The 22573-nt window shown below is 39.5% G+C and overlaps 1 protein-coding gene across 3 annotated transcripts in view; it reads left to right on the top strand.

Annotated features, from left to right (window-relative positions):
* Positions 1-1425: 1425 nt before the first annotated feature.
* The window catches only part of LOC110535394 (copine-4), an 83444-nt gene continuing 62296 nt past the window's right edge, over positions 1426-22573 (top strand). For all 3 annotated transcript variants that reach the window (XM_090189021.1, XM_090189020.1, XM_090189016.1), the window contains exons 1-2: positions 1426-1712; positions 12106-12299. In XM_090189021.1, the coding sequence (XP_090045147.1) occupies positions 12129-12299 (171 nt within the window). In that variant the 5' untranslated portion in view covers positions 1426-1712; positions 12106-12128. The remainder of the gene's footprint in view (positions 1713-12105; positions 12300-22573) is intronic.

The raw sequence follows: 22573 nt of genomic DNA, 5'->3' as shown, positions 1-22573 counted from the left end.
GCTTTAATAGACAGGAGGGGTGTTATCAATTGTTATCTGAAGAGAGATTTCACCTAAGATGCCTAGAGATTAGTCTATGGACCCAAGAGTGTCATTAACCCAAGACTGTCTACTCAGCTGCTCAGCAGATAGGTAAAGTTATCTCTAGTTGTGAGTGAAGTAATGGGTCAGGTAGGACCCTGTAAGGATGCTCTAAACAGCATGCCAGAGCCCTGGGGTTAAACAAGGTATTTGACAGCCTCTACTTCTATGCTTTGTACCTGAGTAGGCAGATCTTATTATTATTATATTTTTTTTTTTACCTTTGATGTCCAAAATACTCCACCAACAGCTTCTGTCCAAGGCAATCCACCGTATCAACAAAACAATAAAACATGACCCTGAAAATGACTTTGAAATATGAACTTTCCTAAAATCAATCTACTAAAATGTCATTGTACATGATAGTAATGTTATCTAGGTGACCTCAGACAGTGTCTCAACCCATTAGGGTTCGCAGCAGGTGACTTTGCTGATAGCTGCTTTATTGAGGAAAAGTTAGACTTTCTATGACTGTGATACTGTATGTGGTTCTCTCACCTAGCTATCTTAAAATGAATCAATTAACTGTAGTCGCTCTGGAGCCATAGGAGGGAGGACAGGCTCATTGTAATGGCTGAAATGTAGCTAGCTATTTCACATCCGTTACACTCCTCCTTTTCCGCAGCAACCAGTGATCCGGGTCAACAGCATCAATGTAACTTTAGCCCGTCCCCCCGGGCGTGAACCAGGGACCCTCATCAACAACGAAGCATCGTTACCCATCGCTCCACAAAAGCCGCTGCCCTTGCAGAGCAAGGGGAACCCCTACTTCAAGGTCTCAGAGCAAGTGATGTCACCGATTGAAACGCTATTTAGCGCGCACCACCGCTAACTAGCTAGCTATTTCACATCCGTTACACATGTCTGTATTCCCTGTTATGTGAAATCCATAGATTAGGGCCTAATGAATGTATTTCAATTGACTTATTTCCTTATATGAGCTGTACCTCAGTAAAATGTTTGAAATTGTTGCATGTTTTGTTTATAAAGTTGTTCCGTATAGTAAAAACGTGTTTCGTAAGCCTATCAATACTTACACCCCTCATATCCTCTGTCTTATCCTCAAGAGCAATTACTAACATAATTAGTCACTAAACCTAGGGCTATGTGTGAGAGGCCGATTACCATAGAGTGAACAAGATCTGACGAATGGCTTTCTAACAGATCAATACAGAGTGGTGAACTAACGTGAAAGCATCTATTTATCATTTTGAGAGTATGTGGTGGGTACGAAGCACAAGATATTTCAAGTGTGACAGGAGGTGTAAACTAATTTAAAACGACAGCCACCAGAGGGCAGTATTGTCAAGATAGTGATAGCGCAGCGCGCAGCAACATCTCATTGAAGAAGAGGGTGCATCGGGAGCCAGTGAAATCATCTTTGGGACTGTTCTCCAACCGTCTTTCATAAAGAGGAAAGGGGGAGACACAACTACATTGAACGTCAAGAGGGCAGGCTCCTCTATCGCTGCTGATATAAACAATGGATTGAGAATGGGGTTTGGTTTTCTGTGTGGTGAAGTCATCTTTCTTAGCCGAGTTTGCTCAAATCGGAGCCTTTGAATTTGAAAAGTTTTTTTTGTCAGCATCACTCACTGGTTTGGGATTATTTTTGTTCATGTTTTTATAAGGTGAGTTTAGAATTAATGACAAAGTATTTGCATAAACATGCATTGAAAATTGTTGATATTGAACATTTTTTAAATAATATCTGTTATAATTCACTTTGTTGATCAAAATGTTTCTGATGCTGGAATTCCCCCAGTTTTACATAGGCCTAGTTTATTATGTGTGACACCTGCCTGTAGATTCTCAAGGCTTTTTTTTCCAAGGTTGAATAATTGACAGGTTGTAGGAAAGGCTACATCGATCATATCTTTTGCAAGTGTTGCAGGAAAATGTGTTGGTAACAGTACTTCAAATATGTCCAGCAACAATGAGGTCATATCTACCTGTCCCCGTACCTGCTCTTGCCAATCTGTGTTATTACGCAACTGAATTGGGCTGTGGAACCTGGTGGTTTTTATTTAATCTGTATGAAGTTATGAGCGTCCTTCATTCACCCTGAATGGATTCACAGGGCAGGGTCGTTATGGTTTCGTCACCTAATATGAACAGGGATGGTTATCTGATGTAGTTTGTGCTGCAGGTCACTAGAGAACCCAGCTAGCACATCATGTTCTCAGAACCATATGTTTCTTAGTGCTTGGCGAGAGTGGGGTTGTACTACGGTTATTTTGCATACAACCTTCCCATAACGTTTCCTACAGGTTTCCTCTATTCAAAGTCATGTTCTCAGAATGTTCAGAGAACGTTAAGAAACAACGTTCTTCTGTGGGAATTTCAGTACTTAAAAGCATAACGTTTTCTGCAGGTTTCCTCGTGGTTCTATTTAAAGTCATGTTCTCAGAGAATTAAGAAAACTTTCCATAAAAACCACAAGAAAACATAAGTATAGTTCAAAGAAGGTTCTAAGAATATTATTTGAAAACATATATGTTCTGTTCTCAGCATCAACAAAACCCTCTATCCTCTATCTGGTTAAGTGTGTTCAGGTGTGTTGGCTTCACACACTGATTGGCCACATCTGATGTTAATGAGTGCTTGTTTCCTTTGACATAGGGTCTGTTTGAATAGACTAAAATGAACAGCTTTTTATGAGTAAAAAAAACATGTCATGCCAGCTCCATCCTGATGGCGTGGTCGACTAATTTCATGGATAGGGAGCAGGAAATCATAGGTTTGAATCTCACAATAATAAAAAAAAGTAACCTTTATTTAACTAGGCAAGTCAGTTAAGAACAAATTCTTATTTACAATGACGGCCTACACCTGCCAAACCCGAGCGACACTGGGCCAATTGTGCACCACCCTATGGGACTCCCAATCATGGTCGTGGTACATCCTGGATTCAAACTAGGGTGTCTGTAGTGACACCTCTAGCACTGAGATGTAGTGCCTTAGACCGCTGTACCACTCAGGAGCCCGATGCCATGCCACAATAACAATACATGTGTTTCCATGATTAATGCCTAAGCAAATACATTTCCATGTGTTTCCATGATTAATGCCTAAGCAAATACATTTCCATGTGTCTTGCTTGTGCTTGGAGTTCAAAACAGTTCAACTAAGCTAGCAGTCTTATCGAAATATGTCCTCAGAATGCTATTTAATTACCTTCAAATAACCTATCATTTCCGTTCTCAGAACGTTAATAAAACCTCCCAGGTAAACTTTCCGGGAACCATAGAAAAATGTTCTCAGAACCTCCCTACAACCTGAAATGTACATTCCCAGAACAGGAGAAATGTTTACTTCCGTTCTCAGAATGTTTAAATAGCTTTCAGTTTTAACGGTCAGGAAACTTATGACTTCGTTCCCAGAATCAATAATGTACATTCCTACAACTTCCAAGGAACTAAATTTGCTAGCTGTGTATGCTGTTACATGTTAGTCATCTAGCAGATGCTAGCTTTGTGATTCCAGCTACCAACCTTTCAGTTACTGGCCCAACACTTGTAACCACTAGGCTACCTGCCACCCTGTAGCACTGCCCTACTTCAGTCTAACATCTCTCCCAGTCTTTCAATAGAACTATTTTTCCTGACCTATGGAGGGCGTGCAATCAACACCCTGAATTTGAACCAAGAACCGTGCTTGACTTGGGCAGGAGCTCACCGGAGCTGAGTACTGGCACCTCAACATTTCTACTGCTTGATCTCCTGTTCCTCTTATAGAATACTAGCTCAAAAGTATTTTAGGTCTCCTGCTCCTAAATATAAACATGAGTACCGGCACCTATTTCAGTCCAAGTCAAGCACTGACCAATAATCGTGATTGACAATAAAAATGGCTCCCTTCTGAAGGCATGTAAAATAGTAACAATAATACTACTTTTTAAATAAAGACTTGTAGCTTACACACATGCAGGCATTAGCAAAAAAATATGGTAAATTGATCAAGAGAATTATACCTAACCAAATGATCTTGTCTGATCAAGTGCAGCTGCATGCCTACACACAAACAGTTGCTCAGAGAGAGAGCGGTTAGAGGGAGTTCCCCCTAAAAGAAGCCAACAAGGAACTGATCGTGATGTTTCTATGAATATGCAAATACACCTGAATCTCTCTCCTGTGAGTGGCTGAAAAACATAGCTGATGTGTTATTGCCAGCTGAGTCTAACTCATACTGCTCATGTTGAGGGCATTCACAGGAGGTTGACAGCACCTTAATTGGGGAAGATGGGCTTGTGGTAATGGCTGGAGCGTAACGAGTGGAATGGTATCAAATACTACATCAAACACATGGTTTCCATGGTTTCCAGGTGTTTGATGCCATTCCATTTGCTCCGTTCTGACCATTATTATGAGCCGTCCTCCCCTCAGCAGCCTCTTGTGATGCCTTTCCATTCCATCCTACCCTGGCTTCTGTGTGTGTGTAAATGAATTAAGACAAGTCATTCATTCTCTGCCATTTTAAAAAGAATGAAGAGCTGGGGTTTGTTAGCACTGACATGCGTTGGTCAACCTGATGAACTGACCACTGTTAAATAAATAAGGACATTCATTGGAAAGGTAAAATAATGGAAATCCAACTAATAACACCCTGTTGCTTTTGAAATCCATTGTCAGTTTCTGGTCTGCCTCTGAGAGCACGTATGAGTAATGAGTAGTCCATGCACACTGACTGCTGTATAATTCATTGTTTTCAGGTTTCGAGTAAGAGGTGTTCCTCTCACTGCCTTCTGTTTCCATGAATAGCGAAGAGGCATTTTTATCATTGAGAGATATCAGCTTACTGAAACCATGACGTCTTGAGGCATCACTTCAGACTGACAGTGACATGTAGACATAAAATAAACGGGCCAAAAAATTCATCCCCCCACAAATGTGTCCTTCGCCTTGCAGAGAATTCCATGACTACAGACAGAGAGTCCGAGATGATCCCCCCCTCATGTCCCTGCATCTGGTTTTCAGTGGCTAGGGTGAAATTCAGAAAGTATCCTTTCACCTGTAATTGAGCTGAGCGACTTATGCTTTTTCAAACCCTATAGCCCTGGAGCGCTGCGGATTGTGCAAGCTTTGGTTTCAGTCCAGCACCGACACAACTGATTCAAAGGGTTTTATCATAAGTAGATGAATACGGTGTGTTAGTGCTGGGCCGAAGCAAAAGCATTCCTATAGTTTGACACTGTCAGAGTGAGCAGGTGTTGTAGTGTAGCTGTAGCATTGTACCAGTGGGAGTGACATGTTGAACGTAGTATCTACCCACTCAGTGGAAGCTGAGTATCTACCCACTCAGTGGAAGCTGAGTATCTACCCACTCAGTGGAAGCTGAGTATCTACCCACTCAGTGGAAGCTGAGTATCTACCCACTCAGTGGAAGCTGAGTATCTACCCACTCAGTGGAAGCTGAGTATCTACCCACTCAGTGGAAGCTGAGTATCTACCCACTCAGTGGAAGCTGAGTATCTACCCACTCAGTGGAAGCTGAGTATCTACCCACTCAGTGGAAGCTGAGTATCTACCCACTCAGTGGAATCTGCTGAGGGGAGGATAGTTTTCATGTGTTTGATACCATTCCATTCACTCCATTCCAGCCATTTTTATGAGCCATCCTCCCCTCGGGCAGCCTCCATTGGTACTCACCTCATTCTGACACCTCGTTGAATGACAACACACAACACACCAACACCAGGCAGGGATATTCCTCTTTCCTTTCATCTGAAACTGATCCAAGCTTTACTTCTAAAGTTGCTTCTGAACCCATTACCGTCCCCAATTATTAAATACGCAGCAAGAGACAGGCCTTTGTTAGTGGAACCAGGTTTGAATCACATGGACGGGTTCATTCATCACCCATTCAGTGAAAGGGTAATTACTAGCGTCAAAATGTTGCTTAACTGGGTTTTAAAAATATGCAGTGAGCTGCAGGGATTTCCAATGAACTCAGGATGCAGTTGTATATTTGTCTGTTCTCCTGGCATGACACGTAGAAGTGGTGGTCAGGGGGGAAATGGAACTCAACTCCACGCCTTTGACAGTACAGTACAACAGCAGAGGGTTTGGTAGCAAGGTGTGTCTGACGCTGAGAGAGTTTTAGAATGAAGGTTGGAAAAAAAGGGGATCCCTTCCCCTTGCTTCCATGGCAACTGTGAAATATACAGACCACATTCGAGTCAGAGCTCATTATGCAATGAATAGTTCAAGTTCATAGTAGCGTCCTGATTATCTGCAAAGAATATGCTAATTATAACAAATGGGTAAATTTCTTACAGTATAAATATTGCCCAATCCTTAACCCTAACATCAGTCAGGCAATGCCTCTACCCCCCCATGGTGTTGACACAGGCAATGCCTCTACCCCCCCATGGTGTTGACACAGGCAATGCCTCTACCCCCCCATGGTGTTGACACAGGCAACAAGCAGACCCATTTAGTGTGGATTCCAATGGAGCATGGAGGTTAGTGTGAGTGGCAGCTCATACTCCCCCCATAACATTCTAACACCATCAGTCCATCTCATCAACCATGAGAATAAATTATGTCATCCCCAGCCCTGAGCCTCAGGCATCATGGGTAATGAGAGAGGAAGGAGAATGTGTAACATTCAGATGATTGACATTTGTATTTCAACCGTGTTTTGAAGTGATATACTGTAATCAGATTATGTTGGGTTTGCTGTGAATAACATCTGATTTCCTCCAGGATTACTGGCCTCCTGGCTCAGGAAGTGGAGCTGAACAGGAGGGAAATTATACTGTAACTGACTGGCAATAATGTGACAATGATATTGCATTGTCCAGTGCCAGGGGAGTGATACAGGTGTAGGATCTTAATTGGATCACTGCAATGCAGGAAATGTAAAACTTGTAGTTTATTCAAGGTTTAAAATGTCAGATTTGATTTGCCCAAATGGAAAAAAAAACATTTCCATTAACTATAATCCACACATTTCCTGTTGCTGCAGGATTATTTTCCTGCTGTACATAACTGTCTCAAATGAAGATCCTACATCTGTACCTGACTTAGCGTGGGTAGCCTGTAGCTCAGTTGACATTGTGGCATCTGAAAGAAGGAACATAGAGCAGATAAAGTCCTTCCTCATGCTCAGATCACACTGAGCTGCTGGGAGTCAAGCAGGCAATGGAAGGATATACTGCTGGATTCCAGCAAAACCTCTCTAATCTACTGGGATTTCCTTCTCATGTTGTGGATGAACCTAAAGCCTCTGTGAGACCTGACCAGGGGGAGTGCTGCTCATCGCCAGGCCGAGAGTGCGATGGCAGGAGACAGGCAGAATGGGATTTACACAGTACGGCTCTGGAAATGAAACATTAGACATGACATTCATTTAGCAGACATTCATATCCAGAATGGCTATTGCCTTATGTCCACTGCACTTCCAGAGTAGATTAGCTTCCCTCGATAAAGGTCAATGTGTTCAATTGAGTTGTGCTTCTTTGTTCTTGATCTTTCTTCTGCTATTGAACACCAGGGTGCCGGCAACAGCCAGTGTTCTGTCTGTAATACATTGCCATGGTGTCTGCATCAGCACTTTTATGAGGCCTGCTGTGACAGAGAGCAGCAGCACATCCAGTCACAGCTGTTAACAAAGCCTTTACAGGTTGCCACTGTCTACTGCACGGACACATATATGTTAACACACACACACACACACACACACACACACACACACACACACACACACACACACACACACACACACACACACACACACACACACACACACACACACACACACACTTCAACAGTATGCACACATATACATCCATAATCCCACATACTGTATAGACAAATACACACACCTGCGTTTACAAACATAGAAGCACATTGCTACAGGTGTGTCCTAGAATAGAGTTGGCTCCAGCAAGTAGCCTACTTGAGCAGAACAGAAATAGCATGGGCCTCAGCCAGAAAAAAAACAACAGTTCTTGAAAAATCGACCAGAAGTGCAGGGGAGTCAGGGCGTCTGTGCCGGTGCCGGTCTGTTCATTATTTATTTTGGGGTCATTTAGCAGACACTCTTATCCAGAGCGAGTGCATTCATTTGAACATCGCTAGGTGAGACAACAACACATCACAATCGTATCAAGTATATTTTCTCTCAATAAAGTATTTATCAGCAAAGTCAGTGCCACTGGGAAAATATTTGTTATTGTTGTTGTTGCTTATTTACTCACTGTCGTTCACTAGCTGTGCACTTGTCCTGTGTATGTGTGTGAAGGGATGCTTAATATTGACATGCTGGCAATGTGTATGCCTGGGAAAGAGTTTTTCATGGAGTTACAGTATGTAAACATGGCTGTTCATTTAGTTGTAATGTACGACCCTGTCAGCTGGTTATGGACCTTCTGGTGGCTGGATGATGGATGATGGAGGACAGAGGTTTTGATGGATGAGCTTCGGTTGCGGTCGGTGACGTTGAAGATGAGGGAGGACGATTCTTTTTGGCATTTCTATTACAGCATATTGGATGACTGTCATTCAAATTCCATTCGCCCAGCTCAATGTAACAGTGATAGGTTTAGGCTACTACGTGATACTCAAATTTCCCTATACCCATCATGAAGTTGCTACAACCTAGCTTATGAATGAAAGTTTACAACATAGGTGCACAGGTCGAGATAAAAATTGGAGTAATCAAGGTATCTGACAATGACACATTCAATACCACCTTGCACACTCTTACCTGCATCTAGCTGATCTAGGTGGACTTCAGTGGTCCAACAGTTGCAAAGGAGAGTTTCTATTGGATAATTGAGGGACTGTAGCTGATGAATAGATAATCAGTTTTCAGATATTCTGATGCCCACTAACGGTGTACCTATGGTTTGTAAAAATCCCTCAGATAAGAAGAGCAGATTGCCTAGAGGCTGTGGTGTCCGATCAATTTTCTCTCTCTCTCTCTCTCTCTCTCCCTCTCTCCATGGAACGTTTAATTGCTCAGGGATCGGTCGGTGGGACTGTTATTCCACGATGTCGCTAGCTATTAGCCTGTCAGGCTGAATCCAATTACTCAGAGAAGGACACTTTGATTAGAACACCATTCTATCAGTTTCAATGAAAAAGGAAGTGGAATCTTCTGTCCACGTCTGCTTCCCCAGGGCTATACAGTGGTGGTAACCCTGTCTGCTTCCCCAGGGCTATACAGTAGTGGTAACCCTGTCTGCTTCCCCAGGGCTAAACAGTAGTGGTAACCCTGTCTGTTTCCCCAGAGCTATACAGTGGTGGTAACCCTGTCTGCTTCCCCAGCGCTATACAGTAGTGGTAACCCTGTCTGTTTCCCCAGGGCTACAGTGGTGGTAACCCTGTCTGCTACCCCAGGGCTATACAGTGGTGGTAACCCTGTCTGCTTCACCAGGGCAATACAGTAGTGGTAACCCTGTCTGTTTCCCCAGGGCTACAGTGGTGGTAACCCTGTCTGCTTCCCCAGGGCTACAGTGATGGTAACCCTGTCTGTTTCCCCAGGGCTACAGTGGTGGTAACCCTGTCTGTTTCCCTAGGTTTACAGTGGTGGTAACCCTGTCTGTTTCCCCAGGGCTATACAGTGGTGGTAACCCTGTCTTCTTCCCCAGGGCTATACAGTGGTGGTAACCCTGTCTTCTTCCCCAGGGCTATACAGTGGTGGTAACCTTGTCTGCTCCCCCAGGGCTATACAGTGGTGGTAACCCTGTCTGTTTCCCCAGGGCTATACAGTGGTGGTAACCCTGTCTGTTTCCCCAGGGCTACAGTGGTGGTAACCCTGTCTGTTTCCCCAGGGCTACAGTGGTGGTTACCCTGTATGTTTCCCCAGGGCTACAGTGGTGGTAACCCTGTCTGTTTCCCCAGGGCTACAGTGGTGGTAACCCTGTCTGTTTCCCCAGGGCTACAGTGGTGGTAACCCTGTCTGTTTCCCCAGGGCTACAGTGGTGGTAACCCTGTCTGTTTCCCCAGGGCTACAGTGGTGGTAACCCTGTCTGTTTCCCCAGGGCTACAGTGGTGGTAACCCTGTCTGCTTCCCCAGGGCTACAGTGGTAGTAACCTTGTCTGACTTAACAAGCTGCTGTTGTCTTCTGATCCATAGTATCACTTTCATTCGATTAGTTATTATCAAGCCAAGAGCTTGGGACTATAAGGTTCTATCTGCATATTTGTTAGATTTATGTTATTGACATAGCCTTGTTCTGTTCAATGTTCTCTACCTATACAGTACTCTAAATACCCCACAATTCATGTTGTTACGTTCAAAAGAATAGAAGATAAAAAATAGCTGACACAATTCAATGCCAATTATCTCAGAATCATCTTTTTGCAGATAGAACCTAGTCCCACGCTCTCAAAGGAATATAAGAGCCTAACACTGCACCAGGAGATTTGGTATTAGTCCATTTTAATTTTTTATTTATTTTTTATTTTCACCTTTATTTAACCAGGTAGGTCAGTTGAGAACATGTTCTCATTTACAACTGCGACCTGGCCAAGATAAAGCAAAGCAATGCGACACAAACAACAACACAGAGTTACACATGGAATAAACAAACATACAGTCAATAACACAATAGAACAAATCTATATACAGTGAGTGTAAATGAGGTAAGATAAGGGAGATAAGGCAACAAATAGGCCATAGTAGTGAAATAATTACAATTTAGCAATTAAACACTGGAGTGATAGATGTGCAGAAGATGAATGTCCAAACAGAGATACTGGGGTGCAAAGGAGCAAAAAAAAAAAAAAAAACTGTATGGGGATGAGGTAGTTGGATGGGCTATTTACAGATGGGCTATGTACAGGTGCAGTGATCTGTGAGCTGCTCTGACAACTGGTGCTTAAAGTTAGAGAGGGAGATATGAGTCTCCAGCTTCAGTGATTTTTGCAATTAGTTCCAGTCATTGGCAGCAGAGAACTGGAAGGAAAGACGGCTAAAGGGGGAATTGGCTTTGGGGGTGACCAGTGAAATATACCTGCTGGAGCGTGTGCTACGGGTGGGTGCTGTTATGGTGACCAGTGAGCTGAGATAAGGTGGGGCTTTACCTAGCAATGACTTATAGATGACCTGGAGCCAGTGGGTTTGGCAACGAATATAAAGCGAGAGCCAGCCAACAAGAGCATACAAGTCGCGGTGGTGGTTAGTATATGGGGCTTTGGTGACAAAATGGATTGCACTGTGATAGACTGCATCAAATTTGTTGAGTAGAGTGTTGGAGGCTATTTTCAAAATGACATCGCCGAAGTCAAGGATCGGTAGGATAGTCAGTTTTACGAGGGTATGTTTGGCAGCATGAGTGAAAGATGCTTTGTTGCGAAATAGGAAGCCGATTCTAGATTTAATTTTGGATTGGAGATGCTTAATGTGAGTCTGGAAGGAGAGTTTACAGTCTAGCCAGACACCTAGGTATTTGTAGTTATTGACATATTCTAGGTCAGAACCGTCCAGAGTAGTAATGCTGGACGGGTGGGCAGGTGCGGGCAGCGATCGGTTGAAGAGCATGCATTTAGTTTTACTTGCAATTAAGAGCAGTTGGAAGCCACGGAAGGAGAGTTGTACGGCATTGAAGCTCATCTGGAGGTTAGTTAACACAGTGTCCAAAGAAGGGCCAGAAGTATACAGAATGGTGTCGTCTGCGTAGAGGTGGATCAGAGAATCACTAGCAGCAAGAGCTTGATTGGGATCATCACTTCACATCTCACGGATCTCATTTACCTTGACGGTCTAATTGGAGGGTTGAGATTAATTAGGTGATTGCTGGACAGGAAAATGCTATCATATCCTGTCTGGTGTGCTCATCAAATCAGCATGGGATAATTAGCAGCAGTTTGACAGCTGTGGGGGCGGAGGGGCTTCTAAAGGAACAAAGAGCCCTCGTGATAATCAAGTTTCCTTAATGTACAGTGTTTGGGGATGTTTGTGTGTATTTGTGAATAAAGTAGAGGAAGTATGTGTGTGTGCGCGTGCGTGTGCTGAATGATGAGTGACGACTCCCTGTAATCACTGTGATATGTGTGATTGTCTTCCTCGCAGAACACTCGCCACACACACACACCATGAGCAACATCTATGAGTCTGCGGCCAACACCCTTGGTCTGTTCAACAGCCCGTGCCTGGCCAAAGTGGAGCTGCGGGTGACCTGCAAGGGTATCTCAGACCGGGACGCCCTGTCCAAGCCAGACCCCTGCGTACTCATCAAAATGCAGTCCCACGGACAGTGGCTGGAGGTAAGTGGCCTCTCACTCTGTTCTGACGAGTAATTAACATTGCAGTGCCAGTCTTATTACAACTTGCAATATAAGAACCATCTTCAATGTTAAAAGTGGTGTAATGTTTAAGGGTCAATTGGAGGATATGTCCTGTAGATGGTTCTGTTCAATCCTAAATCCCCTCAGGGCTCTCTTTGGTGAGATAGAGCTCAACATGTGATTACAGATGACTACATGGACTTTCTGAAGAGTTGGAGATACAGGAAGAAGTCTCATTATTCTGTATGTCGAATCAAAGACATTGGCTTGCTAACGGACTGAGATGTTTCCTTCTCTTACTATCCCTTATGTGTTTTTAAATGTTGATTTGGTTCACCTCAAGGATGTGGAATATACAGTATTACCAGCTATGAGGTTTGCCTAGTACATGGATATGAATTTCTGAATGCTTCACCAAATAAGCAAGAGGATTCTGTCAAAAAATATATTTATTCACAGGAAATGCATTTGCATAATGAAGCTATTTGCTGAGTAAAGAAAAAAGAAACCCATAAAAGTCTTAATCAATGTGTTTATCAAACCAAAATGAGGTACCAATCAACCCTCCAAAACTGATGATTGGAAATTACATCCGTGTTAACATTTTAGTCATCAGACTCTCTTATCCAGAGCTACTTACAGTTAGTGCATTCATCTTAAGATACAGTGCCCTCAGAATGCATTCACACCTCTTGATTTTTCACACATTTTGTTGTGTTGCAAAGTGAGACTAAAATATATTTAATTGTCATTTTCTGTCAACGATCTACACAAAATGCTCTGTAATTACGTGTTCACCCCCCTGAGGGCTACAGTGGAATCACCTTTGCACACTGGGATTATTCAATATTTGCACATTATTCTTTAAAAAATTCTTCAAGCTCTGTCAAGTTGGTTGTTGATCATGGCTAGTCAGCCATTGTCATGTCTTGCCATAGATTTTTAAGCTGATTTAAGTCAGACCTAGGCCACTGAGGAACATTCAATGTTGTCTTGGTACACAACTCCAGTGTATATTTGGCTTTGTGTTTTAGGTTATTGTCCTGCTGAAAGGTGAATTTGTCTCCCAGTGTCTGGTGGAAAGCAGAGTGAATCAGGGTTTCCTCTAGGATTTGTTCTGTATTTAGCTCTATTCCATTTCTTTTTATCCTAAAAAACTCCCTAGTCCTTGAATGACAAGCATACCCACAACATGATGCAGCCACCACCATGCTTGAAAATATGAAGAGCAGTATTCAGTGATATGTTGTGTTGGATTTGCCCCAAACATAACATTTTCTATTCAGGACATAAAGTTCATTTCTTTGCCACATTTTTTGCAGTTTTACTTTACTGCCTTGTTGCAAACAGGATGCATGTTTTGGAATATTTTTTATTCTGTACAGGCTTCCTTCTTTTCCCCTGACAATTAGGTTAGTATTGTGGAGTAACTACAATGTGGTTGATCCATCCTCAGCTTTCTCCCATCACAGCCATTAAACTCTGAAGCTGTTTTTTAGTCACCATTGGCCTGATGGTGAAATCCCTGAGCGGTTTCCTTCCTCTCTGGAAACTGAGTTTGGAAGGATGTATCTTTGTAATGTATCTTTGTAATGACTGGGTGTATTGATACACCATCAAAAGTGTAATTAATAACTTCAAGATGAGCAAAGGGATATTCAGTGTCTGCTTTATGATTTTTTCCCCATCTTCCAATAGCTGCCCTTCTTTGCGAGGTATTGAAATACCTCTCTGGTCTTTGTGATTGAATCTGTGTTTGAATTAATAGCTTGACTGAGGGACCTTATAGCTAATTGTACGTGTGGAGTCCATGCAACATATTATGTGACTTGTTAATTAAGCAAATGCTTACTCTTGAAATGATTTAGGCTTGCCATAACAAAGAGTTTGATACTCATTGACTCAAGCTAGGTGAGACAACAACACATCACAATCGTGTCAAGTACATTTTCTCTGAACAAAGTATTTTAGGAAAAGAGAAGTGCCCTGTTGGAGTTATTTCAGATACTCTCCAAAGAGGTAGGGTTTCAGATGTTTTTGGGAGATGGGCAGGGACTCCGCTTTCCTGACTTTAGGGGGAAGCTTGTTGTGCCTGCCAAGTGACCATGACAACAAAGCAGATGGTTGATCTCTCTATTTGTCCCTTAATCCAATTACAGTTTTAATTGTGCCATTGATTTGTTCCATTGATTTGTTATTAACTGGTTGTCCATCTGGAGACACAAATTAGCATTGTACTGCAGATGTGCCATGACGGCTCCAACGCGCCGTGCTGTGTGTTGCGTCACTCAACAACATATTTACTAGTGCTGCTCTCCTGTGGACTTCATGTCTGGTTAGAGATAATACAGTGCCTTGCAAAAGTATTCATCCCCCTTGACGTTTTTCCTATTTTGTTGCCTATTGAACCTGTACTTTAAATGGATTTTTATTTTTATTTCATGTAATGGACATAAACAAAATAGTCCAAATTGGTGAAGTGAAATGAAAAAAATGACATATATATTTATTTATATATATATGTATATGGAAATAAATAAAATATATATTTAAACAGAAAAGTGGTGCATGCATATGTATTCACCCTTTGCTATGAAGCCCCTAAATAAGATCTGGTACAACCAATTACCTTCAGAAGTCACATAGTTTGTTAAATAAAGTGCATTTGTGTGCAATCTAAGTGTCACATGATCTCAGTATATATACACCCGTTCCGAAAGGCCCCAGAGTCCGCAACACCACTAAGCAAGGGGCACCACCAACCAAGCACCATGAAGACCAAGGAGCTCTCCAAACAGGTCAGGGACTAAGTTGTGGAGAAGTACAGATCAGGGTTAGGTTATAAAATATAAAAAATAAATAAATAAAAAAATATTTGAAACTTTGAACATCCCACGGAGCACCATTAAATCCATTATAAAAAAATGGAAAGAATATGGCACCACAACAAACCTGCCAAGAGAGGGCCGCCCACCAAAACTTACGGACCAGGCAAGGAGGGCATTAATCAGAGAGGCAACAAAGAGACCAAAGATAACTCTGAAGGAGCTGCAAAGCTCCACAGCAGAGATTGGAGTATCTGTCCATAGGACCACTTTAAGCCATACACTCCACAGAGCTGGGCTTTACGGAAGAGTGGCCAGAAAAAAAGCCTATTGCTTAACCTGTTGAGTGTAGGGGGCAGTATTTTGATGTTTGGATGAAAAACTAAACTGCCTATTAAACTGCCTATTTATCAGGCCCAGAAGCTAGAATATGCATATAATTGTCAGATTAGAATATAAAACACTCTAAAGTTTCCAAAACTGTCAAAATATTGTCTGTGAGTATAACAAAACTGATATTGCAGGCGAAAACCTGAGGAAAATCCAACTAGGGAGTGCCTCTTATTTTAGCTCCCTGTTCCATTGCATGCCTTCCCTCCATTTAAAGGGATAGCAACCAGATTCCTTCCCCTATAGCTTCCACATGGTGTGAACAGTCTTTAGACACAGCCTTTTATTCTGAAAAATGAGCGAGAACGATCACATCGCGTCAGTGGATGGCTGGGTGCCAGCAGAGTTTTGCATGAGTAACAGCTTGGAGCAGACATTTTCTCTCTCTCTCCTATTGAAAAAGCTACGGTCCGGTTGAAATATTATCGATTATTTATTGTAAAACCAACCTGAAGATTGCTTATTAAAAAACATTTGACATGTTTCTACAAACTTTACGGATACTATTTGGAATTTCCGTCTGCCCCGTCGTGACCTCTCGAGCCTGTGGATTTCTGAACAAAACGCGCCAACCAAATGGAGGAATTTTGGATATAAAAATAATCTTTATGGAACAAAAGGAACATTTATTTTGTAACTAGGAGTCTAGTGAGTGCAAACATCCGAAGATCATCAAAGGTAAGCGATTAATTTTATTGCTTTTCTGACTTACGTGACCAAACTGCTTTGCTGCTAGCTGTTTGTAATGTTTTGTCTGCTGAGAGAGATGTCCTTACATAAACGCTTAGTTTGCTTTAGCTGTAAAGCTTTTTTGAAATCTGACACGCCAGGTGGATTAACAACAAGCTAAGCTGTGTTTTGCTATATTGCACTTGTGATTTCATGAAAATTAAATATTTGTAATAATTTAATTTGAATTTAGCGCTCTGCAATTTAGCGGATGTTGACGAAAATTATCCCGCTAATGGGATGGGTGCGCCAAGAAGTTAAAGAAAAAAATAAGCAAGCACGTTTGGTGTTTGCCAAAAGGCATGTGGGAGTCTCCCCAAACATATGGAAGAAGGTACTCTGGTCAGATGAGACTAAAATTGAGTTTTTTGGCCATCAAGGAAAACGCTATGTCTGGCAGAATCCCAACACCTCTCACCCCGAGAACACCATCCAATGTTTTTCATCTGCAGGGACTGGGAAGCTGGTCAGAATTGAAGGAATGATGGATGGCACTGAATACAGGGAAATTCTTGAGGGAAACCTGTTTCAGTCTTCCAGAGATTTGAGACTGGGACAGAGATTCACCTTCCAGCAGGACAATGACCCTAAGCATACTGCTAAAGCAACACTCAAGTGGTTTAAGAGGAAACATTTAAATGTCTTGGAAAGGCCTAATCAAAGCCCAGACCTCAATCCAATTGAGAATCTGTGGTATGACTTAAAGATTGCTGTACACCAGCGGAACCCAACCAACTTGAAGAAGCTGAAGCAGTTTTGCTTAGAAGAATGGGCAAAAATCCCAGTGGCTAGATGTGCCAAGCTTATAGAGACATACCCCAAGAGACTTGCAGCTGTAATTGCTGCAAAATGTGGCTCTACAATGGATTGACTTTAGGGGGGTTCTGTTTTTTTGTGTTATTTCTTGTTTGTTTCACAATAAAACATATTTTGCATCTTCAAAGTAGTAGGCATGTTGTATTTATGAAATGATACAAACCTCCCAAAAAAATCTGTTTTAATTCCAGTTGTAAGGCAACAAAATAGTAGAATTGCTAAGGGAGGTGAATACTTTCACAAGCCACTGTATCCTTTCAGTATGAGTATGATCCACCATCAAGTCAGCATTTCCTGTTTTCCCAGCTAGGCTAGAACTAGTCTGCGTTCTGCTTCCTGGGGCTTTTCCCACACTACCGGAATGAGACTGCTGCATAATGCGCCTTGTGATAGACAATATGATGAACAAAGCTCTTCACAGAGTAATGGCCCCTTAATTCAAACCCAATGAAAACAGGATAAGAGAAAGAGTGGTTGGAGAATAATCACTGGTAGAAACTGTTGTGATAAAAAGACAAGGGAATGAAGTATGAGGTGGTATGAGTTTACTGTTTAGAGACACCATCATTAATAAACACTATAGTTTACTGTTAAGAGGCACCATCATTAATAAACACTATAGTTTACTGTTAAGAGACAACATCATTAATAAACACTATAGTTTACTGTTAAGAGGCACCATCATTAATAAACACTATAGTTTACTGTTAAGAGACAACATCATTAATAAACACTATAGTTTACTGTTAAGAGGCACCATCATTAATAAACACTATAGTTTACTGTTAAGAGGCACCATCATTAATAAACACTATAGTTTACTGTTAAGATACAACATCATTAATAAACACTATAGTTTACTGTTAAGAGGCACCATCATTAATAAACACTATAGTTTACTGTTAAGAGGCACCATCATTAATAAACACTATAGTTTACTGTTAAGAGGCACCATCATTAATAAACACTATAGTTTACTGTTAAGAGACAACATCATTAATAAACACTATAGTTTACTGTTAAGAGGCACCATCATTAATAAACACTATAGTTTACTGTTAAGAGGCACCATCATTAATAAACACTATAGTTTACTGTTAAGAGGCACCATCATTAATAAACACTATAGTTTACTGTTAAGAGACAACATCATTAATAAACACTATAGTTTACTGTTAAGAGGCACCATCATTAATAAACACTATAGTTTACTGTTAAGAGACAACATCATTAATAAACACTATAGTTTACTGTTTAGAGACACCATCATTAATAAACACTATAGTTTACTGTTTAGAGACACCATCATTAATAAACACTATTTAAAAGACAACATAATTAATAAACACTATAGTTTACTGTTTAGAGACACCATCATTAATAAACACTATTTAGAGACACTGTCATTAGTAAACACTATAGTTTGCTGTTAAGAGACACCATCATTAATAAACACTATAGTTTACTGTTAAGAGACACCATCATTAATAAACACTATTTAAAAGACAACATCCTTAATAAACACTATAATTTACTGTTAAGAGACACCATCATTAGTAAACACTATAGTTTGCTGTTAAGAGACACCATCATTAATAAACACTATTTAAAAGACAACATCCTTAATAAACACTATAATTTACTGTTAAGAGACACCATCATTAATAAACACTATAGTTTGCTGTTAAGAGACACCATCATTAATAAACACTATTTAAAAGACAACATCCTTAATAAACACTATAATTTACTGTTAAGAGACACCATCATTAATAAACACTATAGTTTACTGTTAAGAGACACCATCATTAATAAACACTATAGTTTACTGTTAAGAGGCACCATCATTAATAAACACTATTTAAAAGACAACATCCTTAATAAACACTATAATTTACTGTTAAGAGACACCATCATTAATAAACACTATTTAGAGACACTTTCATTAGTAAACACTATAGTTTACTGTTTAGAGACACCATCATTAATAAACACTATTTAAAAGACAACATCATTAATAAACACTATAATTTACTGTTAAGAGACAACATCATTAATAAACACTATTTAGAGACACTGTCATTAGTAAACACTATAGTTTGCTGTTAAGAGACACCATCATTAATAAACACTATAGTTTACTGTTAAGAGACACCATCATTAATAAACACTATAGTTTACTGTTAAGAGACACCATCATTAATAAACACTATTTAAAAGACAACATCATTAATAAACACTATAATTTACTGTTAAGAGACACCATCATTAATAAACACTATTTAGAGACACTTTCATTAGTAAACACTATAGTTTACTGTTAAGAGACACCATCATTAATAAACACTATAGTTTACTGTTAAGAGACACCGTCATTAATAAACACTATAGTTTACTGTTAAGCGACAACATCATTAATAAACACTATAGTTTACTGTTAAGAGACACCATCATTAATAAACACTATAGTTTATTGTTAAGAGGCCCCATCATTAATAAACACTATAGTTTACTGTTAAGAGGCACCATCATTAATAAACACTATAGTTTACTGTTAAGAGACACCATCATTAATAAACACTATAGTTTACTGTTAAGAGGCACCATCATTAATAAACACTATTTAAAAGACACCATCATTAATAAACACTATAGTTTACTGTTAAGAGACACCATCATTAATAAACACTATAGTTTACTGTTAAGAGACAACATCATTAATAAACACTATAGTTTACTGTTAAGAGACAACATCATTAATAAACACTATTTAAGAGACACCATCATTAATAAACACTATAGTTTACTGTTAAGAGACAACATCATTAATAAACACTATAGTTTACTGTTAAGAGACAACATCATTAATAAACACTATAGTTTACTGTTAAGAGGCACCATCATTAATAAACACTATTTAAAAGACAACATCCTTAATAAACACTATAATTTACTGTTAAGAGACAACATCATTAATAAACACTATAGTTTACTGTTAAGAGGCACCATCATTAATAAACACTATAGTTTACTGTTAAGAGACAACATCATTAATAAACACTATAGTTTACTGTTAAGAGGCACCATCATTAATAAACACTATTTAAAAGACACCATCATTAATAAACACTATAGTTTACTGTTAAGAGACACCATCATTAATAAACACTATAGTTTACTGTTAAGAGACAACATCATTAATAAACACTATAGTTTACTGTTAAGAGACAACATCATTAATAAACACTATTTAAGAGACACCATCATTAATAAACACTATAGTTTACTGTTAAGAGACAACATCATTAATAAACACTATAGTTTACTGTTAAGAGACAACATCATTAATAAACACTATAGTTTACTGTTAAGAGGCACCATCATTAATAAACACTATTTAAAAGACAACATCCTTAATAAACACTATAATTTACTGTTAAGAGACAACATCATTAATAAACACTATAGTTTACTGTTAAGAGGCACCATCATTAATAAACACTATAGTTTACTGTTAAGAGACACCATCATTAATAAACACTATTTAAAAGACAACATAATTAATAAACACTATAGTTTACTGTTTAGAGACACCATCATTAATAAACACTATTTAGAGACACTGTCATTAGTAAACACTATAGTTTACTGTTAAGAGACACCATCATTAATAAACACTATAGTTTACTGTTAAGAGGCACCATCATTAATAAACACTATAGTTTACTGTTAAGAGACAACATCATTAATAAACACTATTTAAAAGACACCATCATTAATAAACACTATAGTTTACTGTTAAGAGACACCATCATTAATAAACACTATTTAAAAGACAACATCATTAATAAACACTATAATTTACTGTTAAGAGACACCATCATTAATAAACACTATAGTTTACTGTTAAGAGACAACATCATTAATAAACACTATTTAAGAGACAACATCATTAACAAACACTATATTTTGCTATATATATAATAATAATAATATTAGTATCTGTAAATGTGATATTTAAGTTTTTATTGTTTTTATACATTTTCAACAGTTTCTTTCTGAAAACTTGCTTTGTCATTATGGGGTATTGTGTGTAGATTGATGAGAGCGGAAAAAACAATGTAATCAATTTTAGAATAAGGCTGTAACGTAATAAAATGTGTAAAAAATGAAGGGATCTGAATACTTTCCTAATGCACTGTGCATCTGCCATCAGCACACACAACCATTTCTGAAAGTCTGCGTTCAGTGTAGAGGGTGTCATCCACTGCATATTAACGTTTTATGTCGGCTATGTCTTGTGTACAGCCCTTCATCTGTAGTGATAATGACAGTTCTTTCAGTAACACAGCTAAATCTTCCCCTAGCCTTGTGTTTGTGTATTGTTAGCAATGCTCTCCAGCTTGTGTTAGCTACCGAGACAGAGTATGGAGTTACAGATGTAGGATCTTAATTTGAGCCAGTTTGCTACAGCAGGAAAATAATCCTGCAACAACAGGATTATCATAATGTGAATCATTATGTGTATTATAATGAATGGCATTTTTTTTGTAGAGGTTGACACATTTTTCGTAAGGGAAAATCAAGTCTGAAATTTCAAAGTGGAAATTACAAACTTCCTCCTCAAATACACTACAAGTTTTAAATGTCCTGCATTGCATCTGTAGCCATGTTCTCTTCTGTAATTGACAGAGCAGAGGAATGCCCAAGAGCCATTTCAATTATGAAAGGATGATTTAGCAGAGGAGATCAGGCACGCTAAGCACTAGCTCATTGATTTAGGTAGGACTGCGTTTTGGGCTTCTGTCTCTGGTTGTAGAAGTATGTACCCTATGATTTGTGTTTACAATCAGCTTTCTATCTGCTCTGCTGACACGTTGAGGGAGTTTCTGTACGTGAACTGCCTATTCAACCTTCACTGTAGTGTGTGCAAACACATTCCGAGAAGTAGGGAATTTATGTTTGATATGGTTAATTCATATGGAGAACCAAACCTGAAAAAAAAATGCACATATGAATACAAACATAAATCCACACATAATTCAATAAATGAGAAAGGAAATGCAGAAATACTGATGAAAATGTATTCATTTTTCTACATATCAGTATGTATTTCATTATTTTTCTATGTATTATCTAATTATTCAAACTAAATTGTTTTTTATAAATTTTTATTTATTTAATTAATTGATTAATTAATTAATGTATTTCTTCCTCCAATATTTTAATGAGGGGGTGTCAATCAAATGGGGTGATGGGTGGTGTTCTGTGGGTGGTGTCTAACACATGCTGGTTGATCAATGTCGGCGCGTTGCTCAACTGCTTATGTTCGCTTCAGCACCACTTATGTGAAGCTAGCTACAATAACGATTAGCCACAAATATATCATTTTTGGTTTGCCTTCAAAATAAAAGTCCCCATTGAAACTGCTGAAAACAGAAATAAATTGTGTAAACATGCCATATTTGGATAATGCTTAACAAGTTTGGATTG

This window comes from Oncorhynchus mykiss, chromosome 2 (assembly GCF_057628025.1).
Source record: "Oncorhynchus mykiss isolate SJ-2025 chromosome 2, ASM5762802v1, whole genome shotgun sequence".
NCBI classification, from domain to species: Eukaryota; Metazoa; Chordata; class Actinopteri; order Salmoniformes; family Salmonidae; genus Oncorhynchus; species Oncorhynchus mykiss.
Note: the sequence above shows the minus strand (reverse complement) of the source record. Positions and strands in the feature narration are given on the sequence as shown.